The 27956-nt window shown below is 40.0% G+C and overlaps 1 protein-coding gene and 1 long non-coding RNA gene across 2 annotated transcripts in view; one reads left to right on the top strand and one right to left on the bottom strand.

The window, feature by feature from the left end:
* The window catches only part of KCNH5 (potassium voltage-gated channel subfamily H member 5), a 1175650-nt gene that overhangs the window by 1065536 nt on the left and 82158 nt on the right, over positions 1–27956 (bottom strand). Inside the window, exon 2 of the mRNA XM_053697286.1 lies at positions 8068–8191. Within this exon, the coding sequence (XP_053553261.1) occupies positions 8068–8191 (124 nt within the window). The remainder of the gene's footprint in view (positions 1–8067; positions 8192–27956) is intronic.
* LOC128644752 (uncharacterized) overlaps positions 2637–27956 on the top strand; it is a 187115-nt gene continuing 161795 nt past the window's right edge. The window contains exon 1 of the long non-coding RNA XR_008400044.1: positions 2637–2737. This is a non-coding gene — a long non-coding RNA (uncharacterized LOC128644752). The remainder of the gene's footprint in view (positions 2738–27956) is intronic.

Genomic DNA, 27956 nt, shown 5'->3' with positions numbered 1-27956 from the left:
TCTTGATCCAAGCAGCGGCTGAAGAACTCCATCATTGGGCTGAAGTCGGAAGTCCATCATCGGGATGAAGTCTTCTATCAAGCCGCATCTTCAATCTTCTTTCTTCTGGAGCGGAGCGGAGCCATCTTCTTCCCAGCCGACGCGGATCCAACCTCTTCAAGCGACGTCTACTCGCCGAATGACGGTTCCTTTAAATGACGTCATCCAAGATGGCGTCCCTCGAATTCCGATTGGCTGATAGGATTCTATCAGCCAATCGGAATTAAGGTAGGAATATTCTGATTGGCTGATGGAATCAGCCAATCAGATTCAAGTTCAATCCGATTGGCTGATCCAATCAGCCAATCAGATTGAGCTTGCATTCTATTGGCTGTTCCGATCAGCCAATAGAATGCAAGCTCAATCTGATTGGCTGATTGGATTAGCCAATCGGATTGAACTTGAATCTGATTGGCTGATTCCATCAGCCAATCAGAATATTCCTACCTTAATTCCGATTGGCTGATAGAATCCTATCAGCCAATCGGAATTCGAGGGACGTCATCTTGGATGACGTCATTTAAAGGAACCATCATTCGGCGAGTAGGCATCGCTTGAAGAGGTTGGATCCGCGTTGGCTGGGAAGAAGATGGGATCGCTCCGCTCCTGAAGAAAGAAGATTGAAGATGCGGCTTGATAGAAGACTTCATCCCGATGATGAACTTCCGACTTCAGCCCGATGATGGAGTTCTTCAGCCGCCGCTTGGATCAAGACTTCGGACCCTCTTCTGGACCGATCGCTGAACCCGGTGAGGTGAAGACAAGGTAGGGAGATCTTCAGGGGCTTAGTGTTAGGTTTATTTAAGGGGGGTTTGGGTTAGATTAGGGGTATGTGGGTGGTGGGTTGTAATGTTGGGGGGGGTATTGTATGTTTTTTTTTACAGGCAAAAGAGCTGAATTCTTTGGGGCATGCCCCGCAAAGGGCCCTTTTCAGGGCTGGTAAGGTAAAAGAGCTTTGAACTTTTTTAATTTTGAATAGGGTAGGGCATTTTTTTATTTTGGGGGGCTTTGTTATTTTATTAGGGGGCTTAGAGTAGGTGTAATTAGTTTAAAATTGTTGTAATATTTTTCTAATGTTTGTAAATATTTTTTTATTTTTTTGTAACTTAGTTCTTTTTTATTTTTTGTACTTTAGTTAGTTTATTTCATTGTAGTTATTTGTAGGTATTTTATTTAATTAATTTATTGATAGTGTAGTGTTAGGTTTAATTGTAGGTAATTGTAGGTAGTTTATTTAATTAATTTATTGATAGTGTAGTGTTAGGTTTAATTGTAGGTAATTGTAGGTAGTTTATTTAATTAATTTATTGATAGTGTAGTGTTAGGTTTAATTGTAACTTAGGTTAGGATTTATTTTACAGGTAATTTTGTAATTATTTTAACTATTTTAGCTATTAAATAGTTATTAACTATTTAATAGCTATTGTACCTGTTTAAAATAATTACAAAGTTGCCTGTAAAATAAATATTAATCCTAAAATAGCTACAATATAATTATAATTTATATTGTAGCTATATTAGGGTTTATTTTACAGGTAAGTATTTAGCTTTAAATAGGAATAATTTATATAATAAGAGTTAATTTATTTCGTTAGATTTAAATTATATTTAACTTAGGGGGGTGTTAGTGTTAGGGTTAGACTTAGCTTTAGGGGTTAATCCATTTATTAGACTAGTGGCGAGATCCGATCGGCAGATTAGGGGTTAATTATTGTAGGTAGCTGGCGGCGACGTTGTGGGGGGCAGATTAGGGTTTAATAAATATAATATAGGGGTCGGCGGTGTTAGGGGCAGCAGATTAGGGGTACATAACTATAATGTATGTTGCGGCGGTATACGGAGCGGCAGATTAGGGGTTAAAAAAATATGCAGGTGTCAGCGATAGCGGGGGCGGCAGATTAGGGGTTAATAAGTGTAAGGTTAGGGGTGTTTAGACTCGGGGTACATGTTAGGGTGTTAGGTGCAGACTTAGGAAGTGTTTCCCCATAGTAAACAATGGGGCTGCGTTAGGAGCTGAACGCTGCTTTTTTGCAGGTGTTAGGTTTTTTTCAGCTCAAACTGCCCCATTGTTTTCTATGGGGGAATCGTGCACGAGCACGTTTTTGAAGCTGGCCGCGTCCGTAAGCAACGCTGGTATTTAGAGTTGCAGTGGCGGTAAATATGCTCTACGCTCCTTTTTTGGAGCCTAACACAGCCATTCTGTGAACTCTAAATACCAGCAGTATTTAAAAGGTGCGGGGGGAAAAAAGCACGCGTAGCTAACGCACCCCTTTGGCCACAGAACTCTAAATCTAGCCGATATATTTTTGTTTGCTTTTATGCATTTTGCAGTTTATAATTCTGTCCATCTTGCTGGGATGTTTTAAATAATTTTTTTTAAAGAAATGAGGCCAGGAATATAAAATTGAGAAAACATGTTCTATAAAGAGGGTAATGAGATTTGTTTTTATACAAGTATCAGGTGTATGCAGGTTCTTCTGGCCTCCAGGGATAAACATGTTTGCATAGCTTTTATTAAAAAAATAATGCTGGAAACATTTGTTTGTGGAAATGAAATTTTAAATTATCAAACAATCAAATATGAACTTTAATTTGCAGAAAATCAGAGATTGTCATACAAGAACCACTGATTGGCTCAAATGCAAGTCTGTCAAAAGAACTGAGATAAGGGGACAGTCTACAGAGGCTTAGACACAAGGTAATCACAGAGGTAAAAGATGTATTAATATAACTGTGTTGGTTATTCAATGAACATGAATTATATTTGATATTTTTTAAAGCGACACTGAACCCAATTTTTTTCTTTCATGATTCAGAAAGAGTAGCAATTTTAAGCAACTTTCCAATTTACTCATTCTTTCTTCGTTCTCTTGGTATCTTTATTTGAATAAGCAGGAATGTAAGCTTACAAGCCGGCCAATTTTTGGTTCTGCACCTGGGTACAGATTGCTGATTGCTGATCAGCAAGCGCTATCCAGGGTACTGAACCAAAAATGGGCTGGCTTGTAAGCTTACATTCCTGCATTTTCAAATAAAGATAGCAAATTTTCAAAATGGAATTTGTAGATGGCGCTTTAAGCTATGGGAATGTTTTTCAAAATGAAATAAAACGGAGATACTAATATATTTCACTAGTTTTGCTGGAAAGGATTCGCTTAAAGGTGAATTTCAAATACTATTTTATTAATGGTTTCTGCAGTCTTTACACCAAAGAATTGGTAAATAATTGATAAATAAAAAATTGAAAAATTGAAAATAAAATAAAAGCAGAGATAAAAGTTTAAATCACAATACTCAATTCAACACACCTCATTCAATTCAACACACCTCATTCAATTCAACACACCTCATTCAATTCAACACACCTCATTCAATTCAACACACCACATTCAATTCAACACACCTCATTCAATTCAACACATCTCATTCAATTCAACACACCTCATTCAATTCAACACACCTCATTCAATTCAACACATCTCATTCAATTCAACACACCTCATTCAATTCAACACACCTCATTCAATTCAACACACCACATTCAATTCAACACACCTCATTCAATTCAACACACCTCATTCAATTCAACACACCTCATTCATAGCACTCATCCATCAGAAATTTCAAAACATTATATCAAATAATGCGTCTGTTAATTTAAAGTAGTAAATATATTCTTAAGTTGTAACTTTAAAACTTTAAAAGACCCTCGATCTAGTAAATCAGTAGCAATCCGTTAAATGTTCAATCCAAACAGACATCCAAAGTGTCCTTTTCGATTCAAAAATATGTCTCCAAATGTAACTGAGAGCAAAAAGGATGGCAAAGTGTATCTTATAATTTCAGGGTTGATTCCCTTTAGAGTTCCTTTGAAATAGGTTTAAATACGGGAGCTACTCCTTATGTAGGCAATCTGTTCACAAATTCTCTATTTACTTCGTTATTTAAGATTCCACAGTCAATTGTGTATTAGAGTTGGACTGACCACAGTCTAAAAACAGTCACGTTAAAATCACATTAGGGTGAATAAATATATGTGCACATAAAATTCGTGTGACTTGTGGTTTCACTGAAGTGAGATATTCTTACCTGGAGACATATTTTTGAATCAAAAAGGACACTTTTTTGGATGTCTGTTTGGATTGAACATTTAACGGATTGCTACTGATTTACTAGATCGAGGGTCTTTTAAAGTTTTAAAGTTACAACTTAAAGGAACATTATACACTCATTTTTTCTTTGCATAAATGTTTTGCAGATGATCTATTTATATAGCCCATAAAGTTTTAAAAAAAAAAATGTATAGTTTTGCTTATTTTTAAATAACATTGCTCTGATTTTCAGACTCCTAACCAAGCCCCAAAGTTTTATGTGAATACTGTCAGCTACCTTCTCCAGCTTGCTACTGTTTGTGTAAAGGGTCTTTTCATATGCAAAAGAAGGGGGAGGGGGGAGGGGAGTTTCTTATTTCACACTTGCAGTGGGCTTTCCAGTTCCCTTTTCAACAGAGCTAAACTGTGAGATTCTAAGTAAGTTTTTAAACCATTTTATACTGGATTTTTATATCAGTATCTGTGCATCTTATTCTTTATAGTACTGTCTATTACATGCAGTTATATGAAAATGAGCGTATACTGTCCCTTTAAGAATATATTTACTACTTTAAATTAACAGACGCATTCTTTGATATAATGTTTTGAAGTTTCTGATGGATGAGTGCTATGAATGACGTGTGTTGAATTGAATGAGGTGTGTTGAATTGAATGAGGTGTGTTGAATTGAATGAGGTGTGTTGAATTGAATGAGGTGTGTTGAATTGAATGAGGTGTGTTGAATTGAGTATTGTGATTTAAACTTTTATCTCTGCTTTTATTTTATTTTCAATTTTTCAATTTTTATTTATCAATTATTTACCAATTCTTTGGTGTAAAGACTGCAGAAACCATTAATAAAATAGTATTTGAAATTCACCTTTAAGCGAATCCTTTCCAGCAAAACTAGTGAAATATATTAGTATCTCCGTTTTATTTCATTTTGAAAACCATTCCCATAGCTTAAAGCGCCATCTACAAATTCCATTTTGAAAATTTGCTCTTTTATTACTGTCAGGGAAGGAGGCAGTTATCGTAGATTGGCTAGGTGGGTTTAGCTTAGCGCTTCGCATACACATTTACATTCAAATAAAGATAGCAACCTATAATATATTAGAAAGTTGCTTAAAATTGTTGCTCTATCTGAATCGTGAAAGAAAAAAATGTAAGTTCAGTATCCCTTTAAATTAGTGCATTCATTCGAAATTTATTTTGTTAAAACAAAACAAATAACCACATTTTTGTAACAAATTGACGTTCGTAGCAAAAAAAAATGTTGATCCCTAATACTTAAGGTCCCCAGGGGAAAAAATTACTATATGAGTCATCCAATATTTATTATATGTGCAGCAAATTTAAGCTACTGGGGCTGATTTATCAAGGATCCAATGGCCCCTGTTTCCTCACAAGCCTTCAGGCTAGCCAGAAACAGCAGTTATTAAGCAGCTCCATAACTGGTTCGCTGCCTCTGAAGCTGCGGTCTGCAATCCGCTCAATCCTATACGATTGGGTTAATTGGCACTCCCTGCTAGTGGCCGATTGGCAGCAAATCTGCAGGGGGCGGCATTGCACAAGTAGTTCACTAGACAGCGTATACTGTTGGCATTCAGCGATATCTGCATCTGCATTGGGCAGCTGTGGTGCCGATCGCTGGTGGGTCACTGTGGGAGGGTAAGGAGGGAGGCAAGTGGGCGGCCCATCACTGGAGGGGGCGGGAGTTGCGGGGGAGTTGCACGCGTCAGAGAGGGGGAAGGAGGGAGTGGGATTGGGAATCCTGGTTATAATGATAAGTGAAGGGAATATGAGGGTGGGAAGTTGATCTGGGAGGGGGGAAGGTATTTAGGGGGGCAGCTACACTACAGAAAAAATTGCTTTTTTTAAAAAAAATGCCTAATTTTTTAGCAAACTGGGTACTCGCAGACAGCTGCCAGTACCTAAGATGGGGGCAATTAGGTAGAGGGGGGAGAGTTAGAGAGCTGTTTGGGGGGGATGGGGGATCTTACACTGCAGAAAATATATATATATAAAAATAGTCATGAAAAAAAAATTGTGAGGTGGGGGAGGGAGAGAGTTGTTTGAGAGGGGTCAGGGAGGGATTAGGGCATGGGATGTGTCAGGTGGGAGGCTGATCTCTACACTAAAGCTAAAGTTAACCCTACAAGCTACCTAATTAACCCCTTCTTTTCTGGGCATAATACAAGTGTGGTGCGCATTTAGCGGCCTTCTAATTATCAAAAAGCAATGGCAAAGCCATTTATGTTTGCTATTTCTGAACAAAGGGGATTCCAGGGAAGCATTTACAACCATTTGAGCCATAATTGCACAAGCTGTTTGTAAGTAATTTCAATGCGAACCTAAAGTTTGTGAAAAAGTTAATATTTTTTTTTATTTGATCGCATTTGGCAGTGAAATGGTGGCATGAAATATACCAAAATGGGCCTAGATCAATACATTGGGTTGTCTACTAAAAAAATATATATAGTTTTGATAGGGAAATATAAAAAAGGCTCTATTTCTGTTTAAATGTAGTGATGGCAACATTTTTAAAAAAGTTCTGGTCTTTTGGGGAAGTTTTTGTCTGAAATGCCAGGTCCTTAAGGGGTTAAAGATGCAGATAATGAATTTGTGTTATTTTCAGGAGGTTCTAACCCTGAGGGGTGTTAAAGGGATATGAAACCCAAATATTTTCTTTTTTTGTGATTTAGACAGAACATACAAAAAAGCTCCATTTTACTTCTATTATCAAATTATCTTTGTTCTCATTGTATCTCTTTGTTGAAGGCATGCCTAGGTAGGTGTCCAAACACGTGCACCTTTTCTGAGCTAACATCTCTGCTTTTCACTTTTGAAGTATTTTGTGATTACTGGAAAAACAGACTGACAATACCAGATGATTACCAGCTGATGCTCTGAAATGATTGTCTTGTGAAAACAAGTGCAAGATTGTAGTCACCCTTTTAGGGCTCAATGATTGAAAGCTCTCTGGGCTGGCGAGAATATTAAAGAATGCTCGCCAGTCCTTCTATTTCCCCGGTGGAATGACCTAAAGCCATTTTTTACCCTTAAAAGAGGGTGTCTGGCTAAGGGGCGTATACTGTATTTTCATGTGAAATGTGCAGAACAAAATTCGTATTTTAAACATCATACGAAACAAATATTTCAACCATTCACACAAATATAAGCAGGAAAAAATTGTATTGTTAAGGTGCATCAAAAATCGTAACAAAAATCTTCACCAAAATTCGTATGTTAACAAAAAAGTAAAATTAGTATCTAATTTACACAGGAATAAATCAAATTAAATATGAACAGCGTAAATCGTAATTGTAGTACACTGGATGTGCAAAAATCACACAGAAATTTGAAATTATAAATACAAAATGTACAGCATAAAATAGGCTGAACATGGGCGTTCTATGGGCATATATGAAAATGTCTCTCTAATCCCAGCGTAATTCTATAAAGATTTTCGCACTGCAGATTTCACAGTTTTTTTCTCGCCAACTAAAAGGTGGCAAGCTTTTCTTAAAACAATACGAACACTTATAACCCTAAAAGAAAAACAAATGCATACGAACATATAGGCGAATGTAAGATGCTCTATGCAGAAAGCAGCGTAATGTGAGTTATATTGGCTGCAGGATTTTAATTTTGAAGTGCTCCCCCTGTTCCCTGCTAACTTCACACTAAGGAGCGAAGTTTTAATAACCAGCGAGCTTGATTACTTTTAATAGGAGCCATCTCGCCAATCACAGGGACTGCCCCTTTTTTACGATCATTGCACCGGGGCAGCCCTGCGAGTGTCGGCGAGAAAAAGTAGGTTTGAGCTAGCGAAGATGATATCATCGAGCCCTTAGTCTTGTAAATGTTAAGTGAACACTGCAGAGGCATGCGCAACTAGACAGAGATACCCTTCACCAAATAAAGTACCACTTACCTGCAAGTACTGCTCTTCTGCATGACGTCAGCTCGGTGATAGCCAGAGAGTTTGCAAAAACCATCATTACTATAAACCACAGGCCAGTCCACGATCTGTGCATTTCCCAGCAAGAAGCTCGATTCTACAAAAAGAGACGAAACACAGAGATCAGAATAAAAGATGCCGGAGAATCCGTTACTTTAACAGACGAATAATAAGCAATTACAAGTGAGGAAAAAGGTGGACAGTTTGATAAACAAGACCTAGAGGCCCATTTATCAAGCTCCGTATGGAGGTTGTAAGCCCGTGTTTCTGGCGAGTCTTCAGACGCGCCAGAAACAGCAGTTATGAAGCAGCGGTCTAACCGCTGCTCCATAACCCTGTCCGCCTGCTCTGAGCAGGTGGAAAAGAATCGCCACAATTCTACCCAATCGAGTATGATCGGGTTGATTGACACCTCCCTGCTGGCGGGCCATCGGCCGCGAGTCTGCAGGGGGCTGCGTTGCACCAGCAGCTCTTGTGAGCTGCTGGTGTAATGCTGAATATGAAGAGCGTATTGTTCTCCGCAGTCAGCGAGGTCTTGCGGACCTGATCCGCACTGTCGGATCAGGTCCGCAAGACCTTTGATAAATAGGCCTCCTAGTTTAAAGTGCCATAAAACAGGTTGAGATCTGTGCATATCGTAAAAGGGCTAATTAAGTAAAAATAGTTTGTATCATTTTTTTTTTTTAAATGACTGGCAAGTATTTTAAAATAATTTTCAAAAATAAGGAAAATTACTTTCATAGCTAAGCTGCCTGGATTAGTCTGGACCCCCCCTTATCAGTGTTTAGCATCAGACACACAGGCATTGTATTTCACAGCAGCTTATTTGCTTCTAGGCCTGCTCCAGCAGACAATCACTGTGTTACTTCTGCATTCTACCAAAGCAATGGTAGATATAGATAAAGCCATAGAAGGAAATGTGTAGGGGGAGTTAGAGCTGTACAATTCGGAAACTTAAAAGAAAGGGTTAATGACGAGGCACTGCAGTCTAAATTTGCAGGTAAAGTAATTAAAGTACATATTATTATATTTTGTCTCTATCCCAACTTGTTTTATGTGCCTTTAAAGGGACTCTAAACCCATTTTTCTAATTTACTCGTATTATAATTTTTTCTTCGTTCTCTTGCTATCTTTAGTTAAAAAATAAGGCATCTAAGCTAAAGAGCCACCCAATTTTTGGTTCAGACCTCTGGACAGCACTTGTTTAATGGTGGGTGCATTTAGCCACCAATCAGCAAGCACAACCCAAGTTGTGAACCAAAAATCGTCCGGCTTCTAAACTTACATTCTTGATTTTCAAATAAAGATAGCAAGAGAATGAAGACAAATTGAAAATAGGAGTAAATAATAAAGTTGCTTAAAATTGCTGCTCTGTCATGAAATAAAAAAATTGGGTTCAGTGTCCCTGTAAACCTTTATCTAAACTGCTTGAGATGGAAAAGGTTTGGACTTTGGAACAGTTTGGATATTGGAATATTTGCATCTGTAAAATAGGACAGTTTGGAGAGGGGATGGAACAAAGTGTAACTAACGATTTAATTTAGGCAATATTTACATGTCACAAAACATACACATACAACATAAGGGTAGTTGTATATCATTTTAAATACTTTTGTATACATAGTACCATCAGAAACATAGTGCAGTACTGTAATCAGAAAGGTAATATTTATTGCTTTAAATAAATATATTACTTGCATTCTAGAACACAAAAAAACAACCAAAGACACAGGCAGAGAAGATTGTGTCTTACAAGCAGGGATATATATTTTTATATAGTAACATAGTAGATAAAGTTGAAACCTATACAAATCTAATATTAATTAAAAAGTTTGGATTTAAGAATGTTTGGATTTTGGAATTCTGTATTTGGGGATTTGTACCTGTAATATGTTTCAGATAATAATAAATACTTCATTGTTACCCCTGCAGATGAAGATCCAGCTGAAGCTACCTTGGTGAGTGACAGTTTGTTTGTAATATTCCTGTATGCACAAGAGAGGAGACATGAGTGACAGCTTATTTATAATACCCCTTTATGCGCTATGTATACACAAGAGAGGAAAGATGAATGACAGCTTGTTTGTAATACCCCTGTATGCGCTATGTATGCACAAGAGAGGAGTGATGAGTGACAGCTTGTTTGTAATACATCTGTATGTGCTTTGTATGCACAAGAGAGGAGAGATGAGTGACAGCTTGTTTGTAATACCCCTGTATGCGCTATGTATGCACAAGAGAGGAGAGATGAGTGACAGTTTGTTTGTAATACATCTGTATGCGTTATTTATGCACAAGAGAGGAGACATGAGTGACAGCTTATTTGTAATACCCCTGTATGCGTTATGTATGCACAAGAGAGGAGAGATGAGTGACAGCTTGTTTGTAATACCCCTGTATGCGCTATGTATGCACAAGAGAGGAGAGATGAGTGACAGCTTGTTTGTAATACCCCTGTATGCGCTATATATGCACAAGAGAGGAGACATGAGTGACAGCTTGTTTGTAATACCCCTGTATGTGCTATGTATACACAAGAGAGGAGAGATGAGTGAAAGCTTATTTGTAATACCCCTGTATGCGCTATGTATACACAAGAGAGGAGAGATGAGTGACAGCTTGTTTGTAATACATCTGTATGCGCTTTGTATACATAAGAGAGGAGAGATGAGTGACAGCTTATTTGTAATACCCCTGTATGCGCTATGTATACACAAGAGAGGAGAGATGAGTAACAGCTTGTTTGTAATACATCTGTATGCGCTTTGTATACACAAGAGAGGAGACATGAGTGACAGCTTGTTTGTAATACCCCTGTATGCGCTATGTATGCACAAGAGAGGAGAGATGAGTAACAGCTTGTGTGTAATACCCCTGTATGTACTATATATGCACAAGAGAGGAGAGATGAGTGACAGCTTGTTTGTAATACCCCTGTATGCACTATGTATGCACAAGAGAGGAGAGATGAGTGACAGCTTGTTTGTAATACCCCTGTATGCACTATGTATGCACAAGAGAGAGGAGAGATGAGTGACAGCTTGTTTGTAATACCCCTGTATGCGTTATGTATGCACAAGAGAGGAGAGATGAGTGACAGTTTGTTTGTAATACCCCTGTATGCGCTATGTATGCACAAGAGAGGAGAGATGAGTGACAGCTTGTTTGTAATACCCCTGTATGCACTATGTATGCACAAGAGAGAGGAGAGATGAGTGACAGCTTGTTTGTAATACCCCTGTATGCGTTATGTATGCACAAGAGAGGAGAGATGAGTGACAGTTTGTTTGTAATACCCCTGTATGCACTATGTATGCACAAGAGAGGAGAGATGAGTGACAGCTTGTTTGTAATACCCCTGTATGCACTATGTATGCACAAGAGAGAGGAGAGATGAGTGACAGCTTGTTTGTAATACCCCTGTATGCACTATGTATGCACAAGAGAGGAGAGATGAGTGACAGCTTGTTTGTAATACCCCTGTATGCACTATGTATGCACAAGAGAGAGGAGAGATGAGTGACAGCTTGTTTGTAATACCCCTGTATGCGTTATGTATGCACAAGAGAGGAGAGATGAGTGACAGTTTGTTTGTAATACCCCTGTATGCGCTATGTATGCACAAGAGAGGAGAGATGAGTGACAGTTTGTTTGTAATACCCCTGTATGCGCTATGTATGCACAAGAGAGGAGACATGAGTGACAGCTTGTTTGTAATACCCCTTTATGCGCTATGTATGCACAAGAGAGGAGAGATTAATGACAGCTTGTTTGTAATACCCCTTTATGCGCTATGTATGCACAATAGAGGAGAGATGAGTGACAGCTTGTTTGTAATACCCCTGTATGCGCTATGTATGCACAAGAGAGGAGACATGAGTGACAGCTTGTTTGTAATACCCCTGTATGCGCTATATATACACAAGAGAGGAGAGATTAATGACAGCTTGTTTGTAATACCCCTGTACGCGCTATGTATGCACAAGAGAGGAGACATGAGTGACAGCTTGTTTGTAATACCCCTGTATGCGCTATGTATGCACAAGAGAGGAGACATGAGTGACAGCTTGTTTGTAATACCCCTGTATGCGCTATATATACACAAGAGAGGAGAGATTAATGACAGCTTGTTTGTAATACCCCTGTACGCGCTATGTATGCACAAGAGAGGAGACATGAGTGACAGCTTGTTTGTAATACCCCTGTATGTGCTATGTATACACAAGAGAGGAGAGATTAATGACAGCTTGTTTGTAATACCCCTGTACGCGCTATGTATGCACAAGAGAGGAGACATGAGTGACAGCTTGTTTGTAATACCCCTGTATGTGCTATGTATACACAAGAGAGGAGAGATGAGTGACAGCTTATTTGTAATACCCCTGTATGTGCTATGTATACACAAGAGAGGAGAGATGAGTTACAGCTTGTTTGTAATACATCTGTATGCGCTTTGTATACATAAGAGAGGAGAGATGAGTGACAGCTTATTTGTAATACCCCTGTATGCGCTATGTATACACAAGAGAGGAGAGATGAGTGACATCTTGTTTGTAATACATCTGTATGCACTTTGTATACACAAGAGAGGAGAGATGAGTGACAGCTTATTTGTAATACCCCTGTATGCGCTATGTATACACAAGAGAGGAGAGCTGAGTGACAGCTTGTTTGTAATAAATCTTTATGCGCTTTGTATACACAAGAGAGGAGACATGAGTGACAGCTTGTTTTTAATACCCCTGTATGCGCTATGTATACACAAGAGAGGAGAGATGAGTGACAGCTTGTTTGTAATACCCTTGTATACGCTATGTATGCACAAGAGAGGAGGGATGAGTGACAGCTTGTTTGTAATACCCCTGTATGCGTTATGCATGCACAAGAGAGGAGACATAAGTGACAGCTTGTTTGTAATACCCCTGTATGTGCTATGTATGCACAAGAGAGGAGAAATAAGTGACAGCTTGTTTGTAATACCCCTGTATGCGCTATGTATGCACAAGAGAGAGGAGAGATGAGTGACAGCTTGTTTGTAATGCCCCTGTATGCGTTATGCATGCACAAGAGAGGAGACATAAGGGACAGCTTGTTTGTAATACCCCTGTATGCGCTATGTATGCACAAGATAGGAGAGATGAGTGACAGCTTGTTTGTAATACCCCTGCATGCGCTATGTATGCACAAGAGAGGAGAGATGAATGACAGCTTGTTTGTAATACCCCTGTATACGCTATGTATGCACAAGAGAGGAGACATGAGTGACAGCTTGTTTGTAATACCCCTGTATGCGCTATGTATGTGCAAGAGAGGAGAGATGAGTGGCAGCTTGTTTGTAATATCACTGTATGCGCTATGTATGCACAAGAGAGGAGAGATGAGTGACAGCTTGTTTGTAATACATCTGTATGCGTTATGTATGCGCAAGAGAGGAGAGATGAGTGACAGCTTGTTTGTAATACCCCTGTATGTGTTATGTATGCACAAGAGAGGAGAGATGAGTGACAGCTTGTTTGTAATAGAGTTGTATGCGCTATGTATGCACAAGAGAGGAGAGATGAGTGACAGTTTGTTTGTAATACCCCTTTATGCGCTATGTATGCACAAGAGAGGATAGATGAGTGACAGCTTGTTTGTAATACCCCTTTATGCGCTATTTATGCACAAGAGAGGAGAGATGAGTGACAGCTTGTTTGTAATACCCCTGTATGCACTATGTATGCACAAGACAGGAGAGATGAGTGACAGCGTGTTTGTAATACCCCTGTATGCGCTATGTATGCACAAGAGAGGACACATGAGTGACAGCTTGTTTGTAATACCCCTGTATGTGCTATGTATACACAAGAGAGGAGACATGAGTGACAGTTTGTTTGTAATATTCCTGTATGCGTTATGTATGCACAAGAGAGGAGACATGAGTGACAGCTTGTTTGTAATACCCCTGTATGCGCTATGTATACACAAGAGAGGAGAGATGAGTGACAGCTTATTTGTAATACCCCTGTATGCGCTATGTATACACAAGAGAGGAGAGATGAGTGACAGCTTGTTTTTAATACATCTGTATGCGCTTTGTATACACAAGAGAGGAGACATGAGTGACAGCTTGTTTGTAATACCCCTGTATGCACTATGTATGCACAAGAGAGAAGAGAGATGAGTGACAGCTTGTTTGTAAAACCCCTGTATGTGCTATGTATGCACAAGAGAGGAGACATGAGTGACAGCTTGTTTGTAATACCCCTGTATGTGCTATGTATACACAAGAGAGGAGAGATGAGTGACAGCTTGTTTTTAATACATCTGTATGCGCTTTGTATACACAAGAGAGGAGACATGAGTGACAGCTTGTTTGTAATACCCCTGTATGCGCTATATATGAACAAGAGAGGAGAGATGAATGACAGCTTGTTTGTAATACCCCTGTATGCGCTATGTGTGCACAAGAGAGGAGGGATGAGTGACAGCTTGTTTGTAATACCCCTGTATGCATTATGCATGCACAAGAGAGGAGACATAAGTGACAGCTTGTTTGTAATACCCCTGTATGTGCTATGTATGCACAAGAGAGGAGAGATGAGTGACAGCTTTTTGTAATACCCCTGTATGCGCTATGTATGCACAAGAGAGAGGAGAGATGAGTGACAGCTTGTTTGTAATACCCCTGTATGTGCTATGTATGCACAAGAGAGGAGAGATGAGTGACAGCTTGTTTGTAATACCTCTGTATGCGCTATGTATGCACAAGAGAGAGGAGAGATGAGTGACAGCTTGTTTGTAATACCCCTGTATGCGCTATGTATGCACAAGAGAGGAGACATGAGTGACAGCTTGTTTGTAATATCCCTGTATGCGCTATGTATGCACAAGAGAGGAGAGATGATTGACAGCTTGTTTGTAATACATCTGTATAAGTTATGTATGCGCAAGAGAGGAGAGATGAGTGACAGCTTGTTTGTAATACCCCTGTATGTGTTATGTATGCACAAGATAGGAGACATGAGTGACAGCTTGTTTGTAATTCATCTTTATGCCTTATGTATGCGCAAGAGAGGAGAGATGAGTGACAGCTTGTTTGTAATACCTCTGTATGCGCTATGTATGCACAAGAGAGGAGGTATGAGTGACAGCTTGTTTGTAATACCCCTGTATGTGCTATGTATGCACAAGAGAGGAGACATGAGTGACAGCTTGTTTGTAATACCCTTGTATGTGCTATGTATGCACAAGAGAGGGTACATGAGTGACAGCTTGTTTGTAATACCCTTGTATGTGCTATGTATGCACAAGAGAGGAGAGATGAGTGACAGCTTGTTTGCAATACCCATGTATGTGCTATGTATGCACAAGAGAGGAGGCATGAGTGACAGCTTGTTTGTAATACCCTTGTATGCGCTATATATGCACAAGAGAGGAGACATGAGTGAAAGCTTGTTTGTAATACCCCTGTATGCGCTATGTATGTGCAAGAGAGGAGAGATGAGTGGCAGCTTGTTTGTAATATCACTGTATGCGCTATGTATGCACAAGAGAGGAGAGATGAGTGACAGCTTGTTTGTAATACATCTGTATGCGTTATGTATGCGCAAGAGAGGAGAGATGAGTGACAGCTTGTTTGTAATACCCCTGTATGCACTATGTATGCACAAGAGAGAGGAGAGATGAGTGACAGCTTGTTTGTAAAACCCCTGTATGTGCTATGTATGCACAAGAGAGGAGAGATGAGTGACAGCTTGTTTGTAATACCCCTGTATGTGCTATGTATGCACAAGAGATGAGAGATGAGTGACAGCTTGTTTGTAATGCATCTGTATGCGTTATGTATGCGCAAGAGAGGAGAGATGAGTGACAGCTCGTTTGTAAAACCCCTGTATGTGCTATGTATGCACAAGAGAGGAGAGATGAGTGACAGCTTGTTTGTAATACATCTGTATGCGTTATGTATGCTCAAGAGAGGACAGATAAGTGAAAGCTTGTTTATAATACCCCTGTATGTGTTATGTATGCACAAGATAGGAGGCATGAGTGACAGCTTGTTTGTAATACATCTTTATGCCTTATGTATGCGCAAGAGAGGAGAGATGAGTGACAGCTTGTTTGTAATACCTCTGTATGCGCTATGTATGCACAAGAGAGGAGGTATGAGTGACAGCTTGTTTGTAATACCCCTGTATGTGCTATGTATGCACAAGAGAGGAGACATGAGTGACAGCTTGTTTGTAATACCCTTGTATGTGCTATGTATGCACAAGAGAGGAGACATGAGTGACAGCTTGTTTGTAATACCCTTGTATGTGCTATGTACGCACAAGAGAGGAGAGATGAGTGACAGCTTATTTGCAATACCCATGTATGTGCTATGTATGCACAAGAGAGGAGGCATGAGTGACAGCTTGTTTGTAATACCCTTGTATGCGCTATATATGCACAAGAGAGGAGACATGAGTGAAAGCTTGTTTGTAATACCCCTGTATGCGCTATGTATACACAAGAGAGGAGACATGAGTGACAGCTTGTTTGTAATACCCCTGTATGCACTATGTATGCACAAGAGAGGAGAGATGAGTGACAGCTTGTTTGTAATACTTCTGAATGCTTTATGTATGCACAAGATAGGAGAGATGAGTTACAGCTTGTTTGTAATACCCCTTTTATGCGCTATGCATGCACAAGAGAGGAGGGATGAGTGACAGCTTGTTTGTAATACCCCTGTATGTGCTATGTATGCACAAGAGAGGAGGCATGAGTGACAGCTTGTTTGTAATACCCCTGTATGCGTTATGTATACATGAGAGGAGAGATGAGTGACAGCTTGTTTGTAATACCCCTGTATGCGCTATGTATGCACAAGAGAGGAGAGATGAGTAACAGCTTGTTTGTACTACCCCTGTATGTGCTATTTATGCGCAAGAGAGGAGAGATGAGTGACAGCTTGTTTGTAATATCCCTGTATGCGATAATTATGCACAAGAGAGGAGAGATGAGTGACAGCTTGTTTGTAATACTCCTTTATGCGCTATTTATGCACCAGAGAGGAGAGATGAGTGACAGCTTGTTTGTAATACCTGAATGAGTTATGTATGCACAAGAGAGGAGAAATGAGTGACAGCTTGTTTGTAATATCCCTGTATGCGCTATGTATTCACAAGAAAGGAGAGATGAGTGACAGCTTGTTTGTAATATCCCTGTATGCGCTATGTATGCACAAGAGAGGAGACATGAGTGACAGCTTATTTGTAATACGCCTTTATGCGCTATGTATACACAAGAGAGGAGAGATGAGTAACAGCTTGTTTGTAATACCCCTGTGTGTGCTATGTATGCACAAGAGAGGAGAGATGAGTGACAGCTTGTTTGGAATACCCCTGTATGTGCTATGTATACACAAGAGAGGAGACATGAGTGACAGCTTGTTTGTAATACCCCTGTATGCGCTATGTATGCACAAGAGAGGAGACATGAGTGACAGCTTGTTTGCAATACCCCTGTATGTGTTATGTATGCACGATAGGAGAGATGAGTGACAGCTTGTTTGTAATACCCCTGTATGTGCTATGTATGCACAAGAGGAGACATGAGTGACAACTTGTTTGTAATACCCCTGTATGTGCTATGTATACACGAGAGGATAGATGAGTGACAGCTTGTTTGTAATACCCCTGCATGCGTTATGTATGCACAAGAGAGGAGAGATGAGTAACAGCTTGTTTTTAATACCCCTGTATGTGCTATGTATGCACAAGAGAAAAAAGATGAGTGACAGCTTGTTTATAATACCCCTGTATGCGCTATGTATGCCCAAAAGAGGAGAGATGAGTAACAGCTTGTGTGTAATACCCCTGTATGTGCTATGTATGCACAAGAGAGGAGAGAGGAGTAACAGCTTGTGTGTAATACCCCTGTATGTGCTATGTATGCGCAAGAGAGGAGCGATTAATGACAGCTTGTTTGCAATACCCCTGTATGCACAAGAGAGGAGAGATGAGTGACAGTTTTTTTGTAATACATCTGTATGCGTTATTTATGCACAAGAGAGGAGGCATGAGTGTCAGCTTGTTTGTAATACCCCTGTATGCGCTATGTATGCACAAGAGAGAAGGGATGAGTGACAGCTTGTTTGTAATACCCCTGTATGTGCTATGTCTACACAAGAGAGGAGACATGAGTGACAGCTTGTTTGTAATGCCCCTGTATGTGCTATGTATACATGAGAGGATAGATGAGTGACAGCATGTTTGTAATACCCCTGTATGCGTTATGTATGCACAAGAGAGGAGAGATGAGTGACAGCTTGTATATAATACCCCTGTATGTGTTATGTATGCACAAGAGAGGAGACATGAGTGACAGCTTATTTGTAATACCCCTGTATGTGCTATGTATACACGAGAGGATAGATGAGTGACAGCATGTTTGTAATACCCCTGTATGCGTTATGTATGCACAAGAGAGGAGAGATGAGTGACAGCTTGTATAGAATACCCCTGTATGTGTTATGTATGCACAAGAGAGGAGACATGAGTGACAGCTTGTTTGTAATACCCCTGTATGTGCTATGTATACACAAGAGAGGAGACATGAGTGACAGCTTGTTTGTAATACCCCTGTATGTGCTATGTATACACGAGAGGATAGATGAGTGACAGCATGTTTGTAATACCCCTGTATGCGTTATGTATGCACAAGAGAGGAGAGATGAGTAATAGCTTGTTTGTAATACCCCTGTATGCGTTATGTATGCACAAGAGAGGAGAGATGAGTGACAGCTTGTATATAATACCCCTGTATGTGTTATGTATGCACAAGAGAGGAGACATGAGTGACAGCTTGTTTGTAATACCCCTGTATGTGCTATGTATACACAAGAGAGGAAAGATGAGTGACAGCTTGTTTGTAATACCCCTGTATGTGCTATGTATGCGCAAGAGAGGAGGCATGAGTGACAGCTTGTTTGTAATACCCCTGTATGCGTTATGTATGCACAAGAGAGGAGACATAAGTGACAGCTTGTTTGTAATACCCCTGTATGTGCTGCGTATGCGCAAGAGAGGAGGCATGAGTGACAGCTTGTTTATAATACCCCTGTATGCGTAATGTATACACAAGAGAGAAGAGATGAGTGACAGCTTGTTTGCAATACCCCTGTATGCGCTATGTATGCACAAGAGAGGAGAGATGAGTGACAGCTTGTTTGTAATACCTCTGTATGTGATAATTATGCACAAGAGAGGAGACATGAGTGACAGCTTGTTTATAATACCCCTGTATGCGTAATGTATACACAAGAGAGAAGAGATGAGTGACAGCTTGTTTGCAATACCCCTGTATGCGCTATGTATGCACAAGAGAGGAGAGATGAGTGACAGCTTGTTTGTAATACCCCTGTATGCGATAATTATGCACAAGAGAGGAGACATGAGTGACAGCTTGTTTGTAATACCTCTGTATGTGCTATGTATGCGCAAGAGAGGAGCGATTAATGACAGCTTGTTTGCAATACCCCTGTATACGCTATGTATGCACAAGAGAGGAGTCATGATTGACACCTTGTTTGCAATACCCCTGTATGCACTTTGTATAGACATACCCTATAAGTCTACCCAGTAGATAGATGAGTGAACATGGAAGGGCTGGACAGTTAATTTTATTCATAGTAAATGCAGCCAGATCCCCATCAGCAATTCAGTCTGTACAGAACTTTTTTTCTCTACTTTGCAAGGCGATAACCATATAGATTTGCATCTAAACCATAAACCCTTACTCAGTAAACTGCATGCAAACCAGAGAAGGACATGCTAGACTAATCCCCTAAAATATTACATGGTATATAGTAGTTCTCAAGGTTCATTTCTGCAAAAAATAGTGGCACTTTATCTCTTAATGAATCTGTAGTACACTTCAGGTAGAACATAAATAGTTAAAATGTAATCTCTTAAAGCAGACAAATACATCATCCCGGAACTGAACCCCCAAATGACCCACCCTCTCCCTGGTGCCTAAAACAACATTAGGCCATCCACCAGGTCCCTTGTGCCCAGTTATAAATCATCATCCCTTACAGATCAACTACCCTTACATTGCACTTCCATATATCATTACCCTTACATATCACCAAGCCAATCCACAACCATCATATGCCATCACCCCTTACAGACCACCAACCCTCAAACAGCATCCCTCATACACCAATACCCCTTACAGATCACCCAACCTCAACCCACACCCCTCATACACCATCACCCTTTACAGATAACCCAACTTCATCCTGCACATCCTAATACGTCATCACCCCTTACAGACCACCCAGCCTCAACTTGCACCCCTCATACGCAATCACTCTTTACAAATCATCCAACCTTAACCCACACCCCTCATACAACAACACCCCTTACAGATAACCCAACCTCAACCCACACCCCTTATACACCAAAACTTCTTGCAGATCACCACCCTTCAGCCTGCACCCCTCATACACCATCACCCCTTATACACCAACACGTCTTGAAGATCACCACCCTTCAGCCTGCACCCCTCATACATACAACATCATCCCTTACAGACCACCCAACCTCACAGATCATCCAACTTTAACCCACACACTTCATACATGACCCCTTACAGATCACCCCTTACAGATCACCTACCCTTCAGCCTGCAACCCTCATACACCATCACCCCTTACAGAAAACCCAACCTCAACCTGCACCCCTCATACACCATCACTCTTTAAAGACCACCCAACCTCAACCCACACCCCTTATTCATCAACACGTCTTGCAGATCACCACCCTTCACGCCTACACACCTCATAGACAATCACTCTTCACGTACTCTTCAGCTTGAACCCCTCATACACCATCACCCCTTACAGATGACCAACCCTCAACCTGCACCCCTCATACACCATCACCCCTTACAGACCACACACCCTCTCCCTGCATGGCTCATACACCATCACCCCTAACAGATGACCAACCCTCAACCTACACCCGTCTAACACCATCACCCCTAACAGATGACCAACCCTCAACCTGCACCCGTCTAACACCATCACCCCTTACAGACCACCCCCTCTCCCTGCGCCCCTCATACACCATCACCTATTACAGGTCCCCCCTTTCTTATTAAACGATTTGCATTATCACACACTTGCACATGTCTTGTAGATTATTCAGCCCCAGTCTCAGCACTTCTCATAACCCCTAGTATCTTGTTACACAACAAGAATCACATTTTCTGAATACATTTACAATACAGCTATTTGTTGCTTATCATCTAAGGCTGGTGTACAGAAGCGCCTTCCCTCTTACTTGGTTGAGAAAACAACATTGTTTGGCTGACATTATCATGTTCTTAATTATGTGCTTTTTCTTTATGCCTTTAATTACTGCTCTAGACAAGCATCGCCTTTATTTTGTACTATTTGCAACGTGAATAATGAAGGGAACAACGTTACTAAATTGTATTTGACAAACGCAAGCAAGGCTGGAAGCAAATTGCCCTTTGTTTCCTGCAAGAGCTCTTTCTCTCATTTAAAGAACTTGTCAAGCTACTGATTCAAATGAAAGGGACAATATAATCACCCAAACTCAGGCACTGTATACCAAGGAATGGAAAAAACATATCTGTGCTCAGCAATGAATAAACCATTTACCACTTGCTGTTCTTTTATAGCACCAAACTTTAGTCATGTTTATAAAAGTGCAGGAAATAAACATGTTAACATTGTTACACGGAGAAAGGTTAAGAAAAAACTGTTTAAACTAAATTGGAACTGGTTGAAAAGGTATGAGGCAGCTGTATTTGTGCTCAGAAAAGGACAGACATGCGTTAATGGTAGATCAAAGCTTTAGACGTTGGGTCACAATTGGATTCGGTGACAAGAGAGAGGTGAGGTTTGACTACAAGATGGCAAAGACACTCATTATAGAATAGAGAGCTGAATATATGACAATAAAGTGCCGCATTAAAGGGATATGAACCCCATTTTTTTTCTTTCATGATTCAGATACAGCATGCGATTTTAAACAACTTTCTAATTTACTTCTATCATATCATTTTCTTCATTCTCTTGGTATCTTTTTTTTTTTTAAAGCAGGTATTTAAGCTCAGGAGCCGGCCCAATTCTGGAGCAGTTTTGTAGGAATGTTATCCATTTGCCAGAGCACTAGAGGGCAGCACTATTTCCTGTCATGTAGCGCTCCAGATGCTACCTAGGTATCTCTTTAACAAAGAATATCATGGGAATAAAGCACATTTGATAACTGGAAACTTTATTAAAATGTTCTGCTTTGTCTGAGTCACAAAATAACATTTTTGGGTTTCATATCCCTTTAACAAGCTTTATTTGTTTTATGTAAAAGCAGCGGACACACACAAACGGATATATAGATGTTCTGTCTGATTGTTGCATTGTTTGTAGTTAAAAAGGGACATTACACAAAATGAATACTAGATAGACTTAATCGTTCAAAGCAAAGATTAGTCTGATAAGATGAATATCCTGATAATCTGCAGAATAACATTTCCCACACTTGCCCTCTAAAAGGACAGATTTCAGATCCTACAAGGGGAGAACCCACTGCAGGGAGTGATACCAATATTGAGCATTTAATTCAGCCAGACAAGCTTGAACCTAGAGCGTTGTTGATTTCTGGGCCTAGCAAGAAATGGCATAATGTTCCCACACTCCCTCTGGAGATCCGGGGCCAGCAGGACCACCTAGTTCGAAGTCTACAAAAAAAATAGGAGCACACAATGCTGACAGCGATCTCACAGCACTATCTACAGCTTGACAACGATATTAGGGCTATGTTTCTCACGATTACGGCACACCTTTCCGCTCCCACTGTACAAAACCTGAAACAGTCTACAGTCTAAGCCTTCGACTTCCATGCAGCATACTATAGAACCGGCCAAAACTTGACACCACACCTTCTAACCCAAGTATACCTACATTGCAGTTTCCAGCTTCTGGTGGCAATGAGCCTGTGGTCTGTGTCTAAATCGATGGCCACTCGTGAGGAACAGATTTCCAGCATTCAGAAAACAAGTGAAGCCCTACCTATTTGGTCTTTAACTCTGGCTGCTTGCTATAAGGACCCGCAATCTAGGAGCTCAGATCTTATGCCACTGCTGCAGATTGGAAGACCTCTTAATCTCTCTGAGAACCTGGACAGTGTCATCTTGAGGGTCTGTTACATGGCTGTAACACAGGGAAATGTTTTCGGATCAATAGTCCTTTTGCTGCAGCAGAAGGCTGTTGAGCCAGCGGACAATAGATAGGGGATCAGGTATACCTTGGCCTGGGAGTATGCTTCTTCTCCCCCCCTGTTGGATGCAGGATAACATGAGGGGTACTCACCAGAAGCTAAATATAACACAGGACTTTTATCCTGCGTGTTAAAGTGTTTGACTGACATAACTTGATAAAATATTAGATGTTAATGTAATGTGTGGTTTGCAATGTTTCACTATGTTTTGGACTTATACTTTTGGTCTTATAATTGCTGTTGTTTAATGTTTGACAAATGTCCTCAGAATTCCTACGCTGGTAGGGAGGAGATAGATACTATACTATTTCAAAGTCAGGGATATTCTTATACTATGGCGCTGTGCTAAGGAGAAGTTTATCCATGGGGTTTGTTGTAGCTTAACTTGATGTATTTACATCTGCAATGTCACATAATTATTCCCATCTAAGAGCCTTTTGTTTATTGGATGCTTTTAGTGTTAGATAGTTATACAGTCTAGGATGTATCTTATTTAAAGTGTTAGCCTATATTTCTATGGTAACAAAAAGTAGTAGACTTGGGGTAGACGCTTATTTAATGTCACTAGCTTCTAGATAATTCAGTCCTTGATGTCCCACTCATACACCAGCAATGTTGTTTTCAGATTAATGTGTATAATATTCTCATAGGATACACCACGTTGTCTGCGGCCGGGACAGCGTAGTGTGACAGCCTCAACCTTTAGTATTTAATTTTTGCTTTAAGGATGAGAGGAGCAAACAGATGCCTTTTCTGTATATGTGCACTGCCCATAGAGTCGCCTTACTTAAGTAATCTCTATTCTTAGTAGATATCCTGCAACTTGTTTTATATATGTGGCTCCCTATATAAGATTTTAATCTGCTAGAGAGGAACAGACTTTTTGCAGTGTCCCAGGGCATAGTTTTTTCTCATCCCTAGCCTAAGTCTACCCTCACCTCTTAGAGCTATGCGGACAACCGCCTAGATTACGAATCTTGCGTTAAGGTTAAAAAGCAGCGTTGAGGGGTCCCAACGCTGCTTTTTAACACCCGCTGGTATTACGAGTCTGGCAGGTACAGGTGTACTGCTCACTTTTTCTCCGCGATTCGAGCATACCGCAAATCCCCTTACGTCAATTGCGTATCCTATCTTTTTAATGGGATTTTCCTAACGCCGGTATTACGAGTCTTGGAGAAAGTGAGCGGTACACCCTCTACCTCTGAGACTCCTACCGCATATAAAAGTCAGTAGTTAAGAGTTTTATGGGCTAACGCCGTAACATAAAACTCTTAACTAAAGTGCTAAAAAGTACACTAACACCCATAAACTACCTATTAACCCCTAAACCGAGCCCCCCCCCCCCCCACATCGCAAACACTTAACTAAAATTTTTAACCCCTAATCTGCCGACCGGACATCGCCGCCACTTAAATAAATGTATTAACCCCTAAACCGCCACACTCCCTTCTTGCAAACACTAGTTAAATTTTATTAACCCCTAATCTGTCGTCCCTAACATCGCCGACAGCTACCTACATTTATTAACCCCTAATCTGCCGCCCACAACGTCGCCGACACTATACTAAATTTATTAACCCCTAAACCTAAGTCTAAACCTAACCCTAACACCCCCTAACTTAAATATAATTTAAATAAAACAAAATAAAATAACTACAATTAACTAAATAATTCCTATTTAAAACTAAATACTTACCTATAAAATAAACCCTAAGCTAGCTACAATATAACTAATAGTTACATTGTAGCTAGCTTAGGATTTATTTTTATTTTACAGGCAAGTTTGTATTTATTTTAACTAGGTACAATAGTTATTAAATAGTTAATAACTATTTAATAGCTACCTAGTTAAAATAAATACAAATTTACCTGTAAAATAAACCCTAACCTAAGTTACAATTACACCTAACACTACACTATACTTAAATTAATTCCCTAAACTAACTACAATTAAATACAATTAAATTAAATAAACTAAATTACGGGGAAAAAACACACTTAATTACAGAAAATAAAAAAAGAATTACAAGAATTTTAAACTAATTACACCTACTCTAATCACCCTAATAAAATAAAAAAGCCCCCCAAAATAATAAAATTCCCTACCCTATACTAAATTACAAATAGCCCTTAAAAGGGCCTTTTGCGGGGCATTGCCCCAAAGTAATCAGATCTTTTAACTGTAAAAAAAAAAACAATACCCCCCCCAACAATAAAACCCACCCAATCCCCCCTTAAAAAAATCTAACACTAACCCCTTGAAGATCACCCTACCTTGAGACGTCTTCACCCAGCCGGGCACAAGTGGACCTCCAGAGGGGCAGAAGTCTTCATCCGATCCGGGCAGAAGAGGACATCCAGACGGGAAGAAGTCTTCATCCAGCCGGCATCTTCTATCTTCATCCATCCGGAGTGGAGCGGGTCCATCTTGAAGCCAGCCGACGCGGAGCATCCTCTTCTTCTGACGACTACTGACGAATGAAGGTTCCTTTAAATGGCGTCATCCAAGATGGCGTCCCTTGAATTAAGGTAGGAAAAATCCTATTGGCTGATGCAATCAGCCAATAGGATTGAGCTTGCATTCTATTGGCTGATTGGAACAGCCAATAGAATGCGAGCTCAATCCTATTGGCTGATTGGATCAGCCAATAGGATTGAACTTTAATCCTATTGGCTGATTGCATCAGCCAATAGGATTTTTTCCTACATTAATTCCGATTGGCTGATCCTATCAGCCAATCGGAATTCAAGGGATGCCATCTTGGATGACGTCATTTAAAGGAACCTTCATTCGTCAGGAGTTGTCGGAAGAAGAGGATTCTCCGCGTCGGCTGGCTTCAAGATGGACCCGCTCCGATCCGGATGGATGAAGATAGAAGATGCCGGCTGTATGAAGAATTCTTCCCGTCTGGCGGTCCTCTTCTGCCCAGATCGGATGAAGACTTCTGCCCCTTTGGAGGTCCACTTGTGCCCGGCTGGGTGAAGACGTCTCACTGTAGGGTGATCTTCAAGGGGTTAGTGTTAGGTTTTATTAAGGGGGGATTGGGTGGGTTTTAGAGTAGGGTTGGGTGTGTGGGTGGTGGGTTTTAATGTTGGGGGGTATTGTTTTTTTTTTTACAGGTAAAAGAGCTGATTACTTTGGGGCAATGCCCCGCAAAAGGCCCTTTTAAGGGCTATTTGTAATTTAGTTTATTTAATTTAATTGTATTTAATTGTAGTTAGTTTAGGGAATTAATTTAAGTATAGTGTAGTGTTAGGTGTAATTGTAACTTAGGTTAGGGTTTATTTTACAGGTAAATTTGTATTTATTTTAACTAGGTAGCTATTAAATATTTAATAACTATTTAATAACTATTGTACCTAGTTAAAATAAATACAAAGTTGCCTGTAAAATAAAAATAAACCCTGAGATAGCTACAATGTAACTATTAGTTATATTGTAGCTATCTTAGGGTTTATTTTATAGATAAGTATTTAGTTTTAAATAAGAATAATTTATTTAATTGTATTTATTTTATTTAGATTTATTTCAATTATATTTAAGTTAGGGGGGGTGTTAGGGTTAGACTTAGGTTTAGTGGTTAATTAGGGGTTAATAAATTTAATATAGTTGTGGCGATGTTGGGAGTGCAGATTAGGGCTTAATAAATATAATGTAGGTGTCAGAGATGTTGGGGGCAGCAGATTAGGGGTTCATAATATAATGTAGGTGGCGGCGGTGTACGGAGCGGCAGATTAGGGGTTAATAATATAAAGCAGGTGTCGGCGATGTCGGGGACGGCAGATTAGGGGTTAATAAGTGTAAGATTAGGGGTGTTTAGACTCAGGGTTCAGTTAGGGTGTTAGGTGCAGACATAAAATGTATTTCCCCATAGGAAACAATGGGGCTGCGTTAGGAGCTGAACGCTGCTTATTTGCAGGTGTTAGACTTTTTTTCAGCCGGCTCAGCCCCATTGTTTCCTATCGGGAAATCGTGCATGAGCACGTTTAGCCAGCTTACCGCTACCGTAAGCAGCGCTGGTATTGAGGTGAGATGTGGAGCTAAATTTTGCTCTCCGCTCACTTTTTAGAGGCTAACGCCGGGTTGAAAAAAACCTGTAATACCAGCGTTGTTTGCAGGTGAGTGGTGAGCTGGATATGAGTGTTAGCAACGCACGGCCTTACCGACAAAACTCATAATCTAGCCGAAAGTATGTTAGGTGAAATTTTATAGTGCATATCATTCCTGACTACCTATTATTAGATTACCTATCTCTATCCTCATGCTCCTGAGCATTTCAATTTATACTCCAAAGCACCCAAAACATATTTATAAAGATTGCCCTAAATTGAGATAAGTCCTCTTCTTGCATGTTAATGTCTATATATTTATTTGCCACCAGCCTGGGCTGAAATACACCAAATCATTGTAGTGTTACCTATAGCAGATCAAGTATACCTCATGTCACTTATCATAGATTCATTCCCAAAATCTTATGATATACTACTTATTCTAACTGTCATACTATTCTAGATGCTTATAATCCCTTACCTGTACGAAGGCTCAAGAGAGACCGCCACATATGCTAAACTCCCTTTTTCTATCCC

Source organism: Bombina bombina, chromosome 1, assembly GCF_027579735.1.
Source record: "Bombina bombina isolate aBomBom1 chromosome 1, aBomBom1.pri, whole genome shotgun sequence".
Classification (NCBI taxonomy): Eukaryota; Metazoa; Chordata; class Amphibia; order Anura; family Bombinatoridae; genus Bombina; species Bombina bombina.
This window is presented reverse-complemented; position numbering and strand designations above follow the sequence as displayed.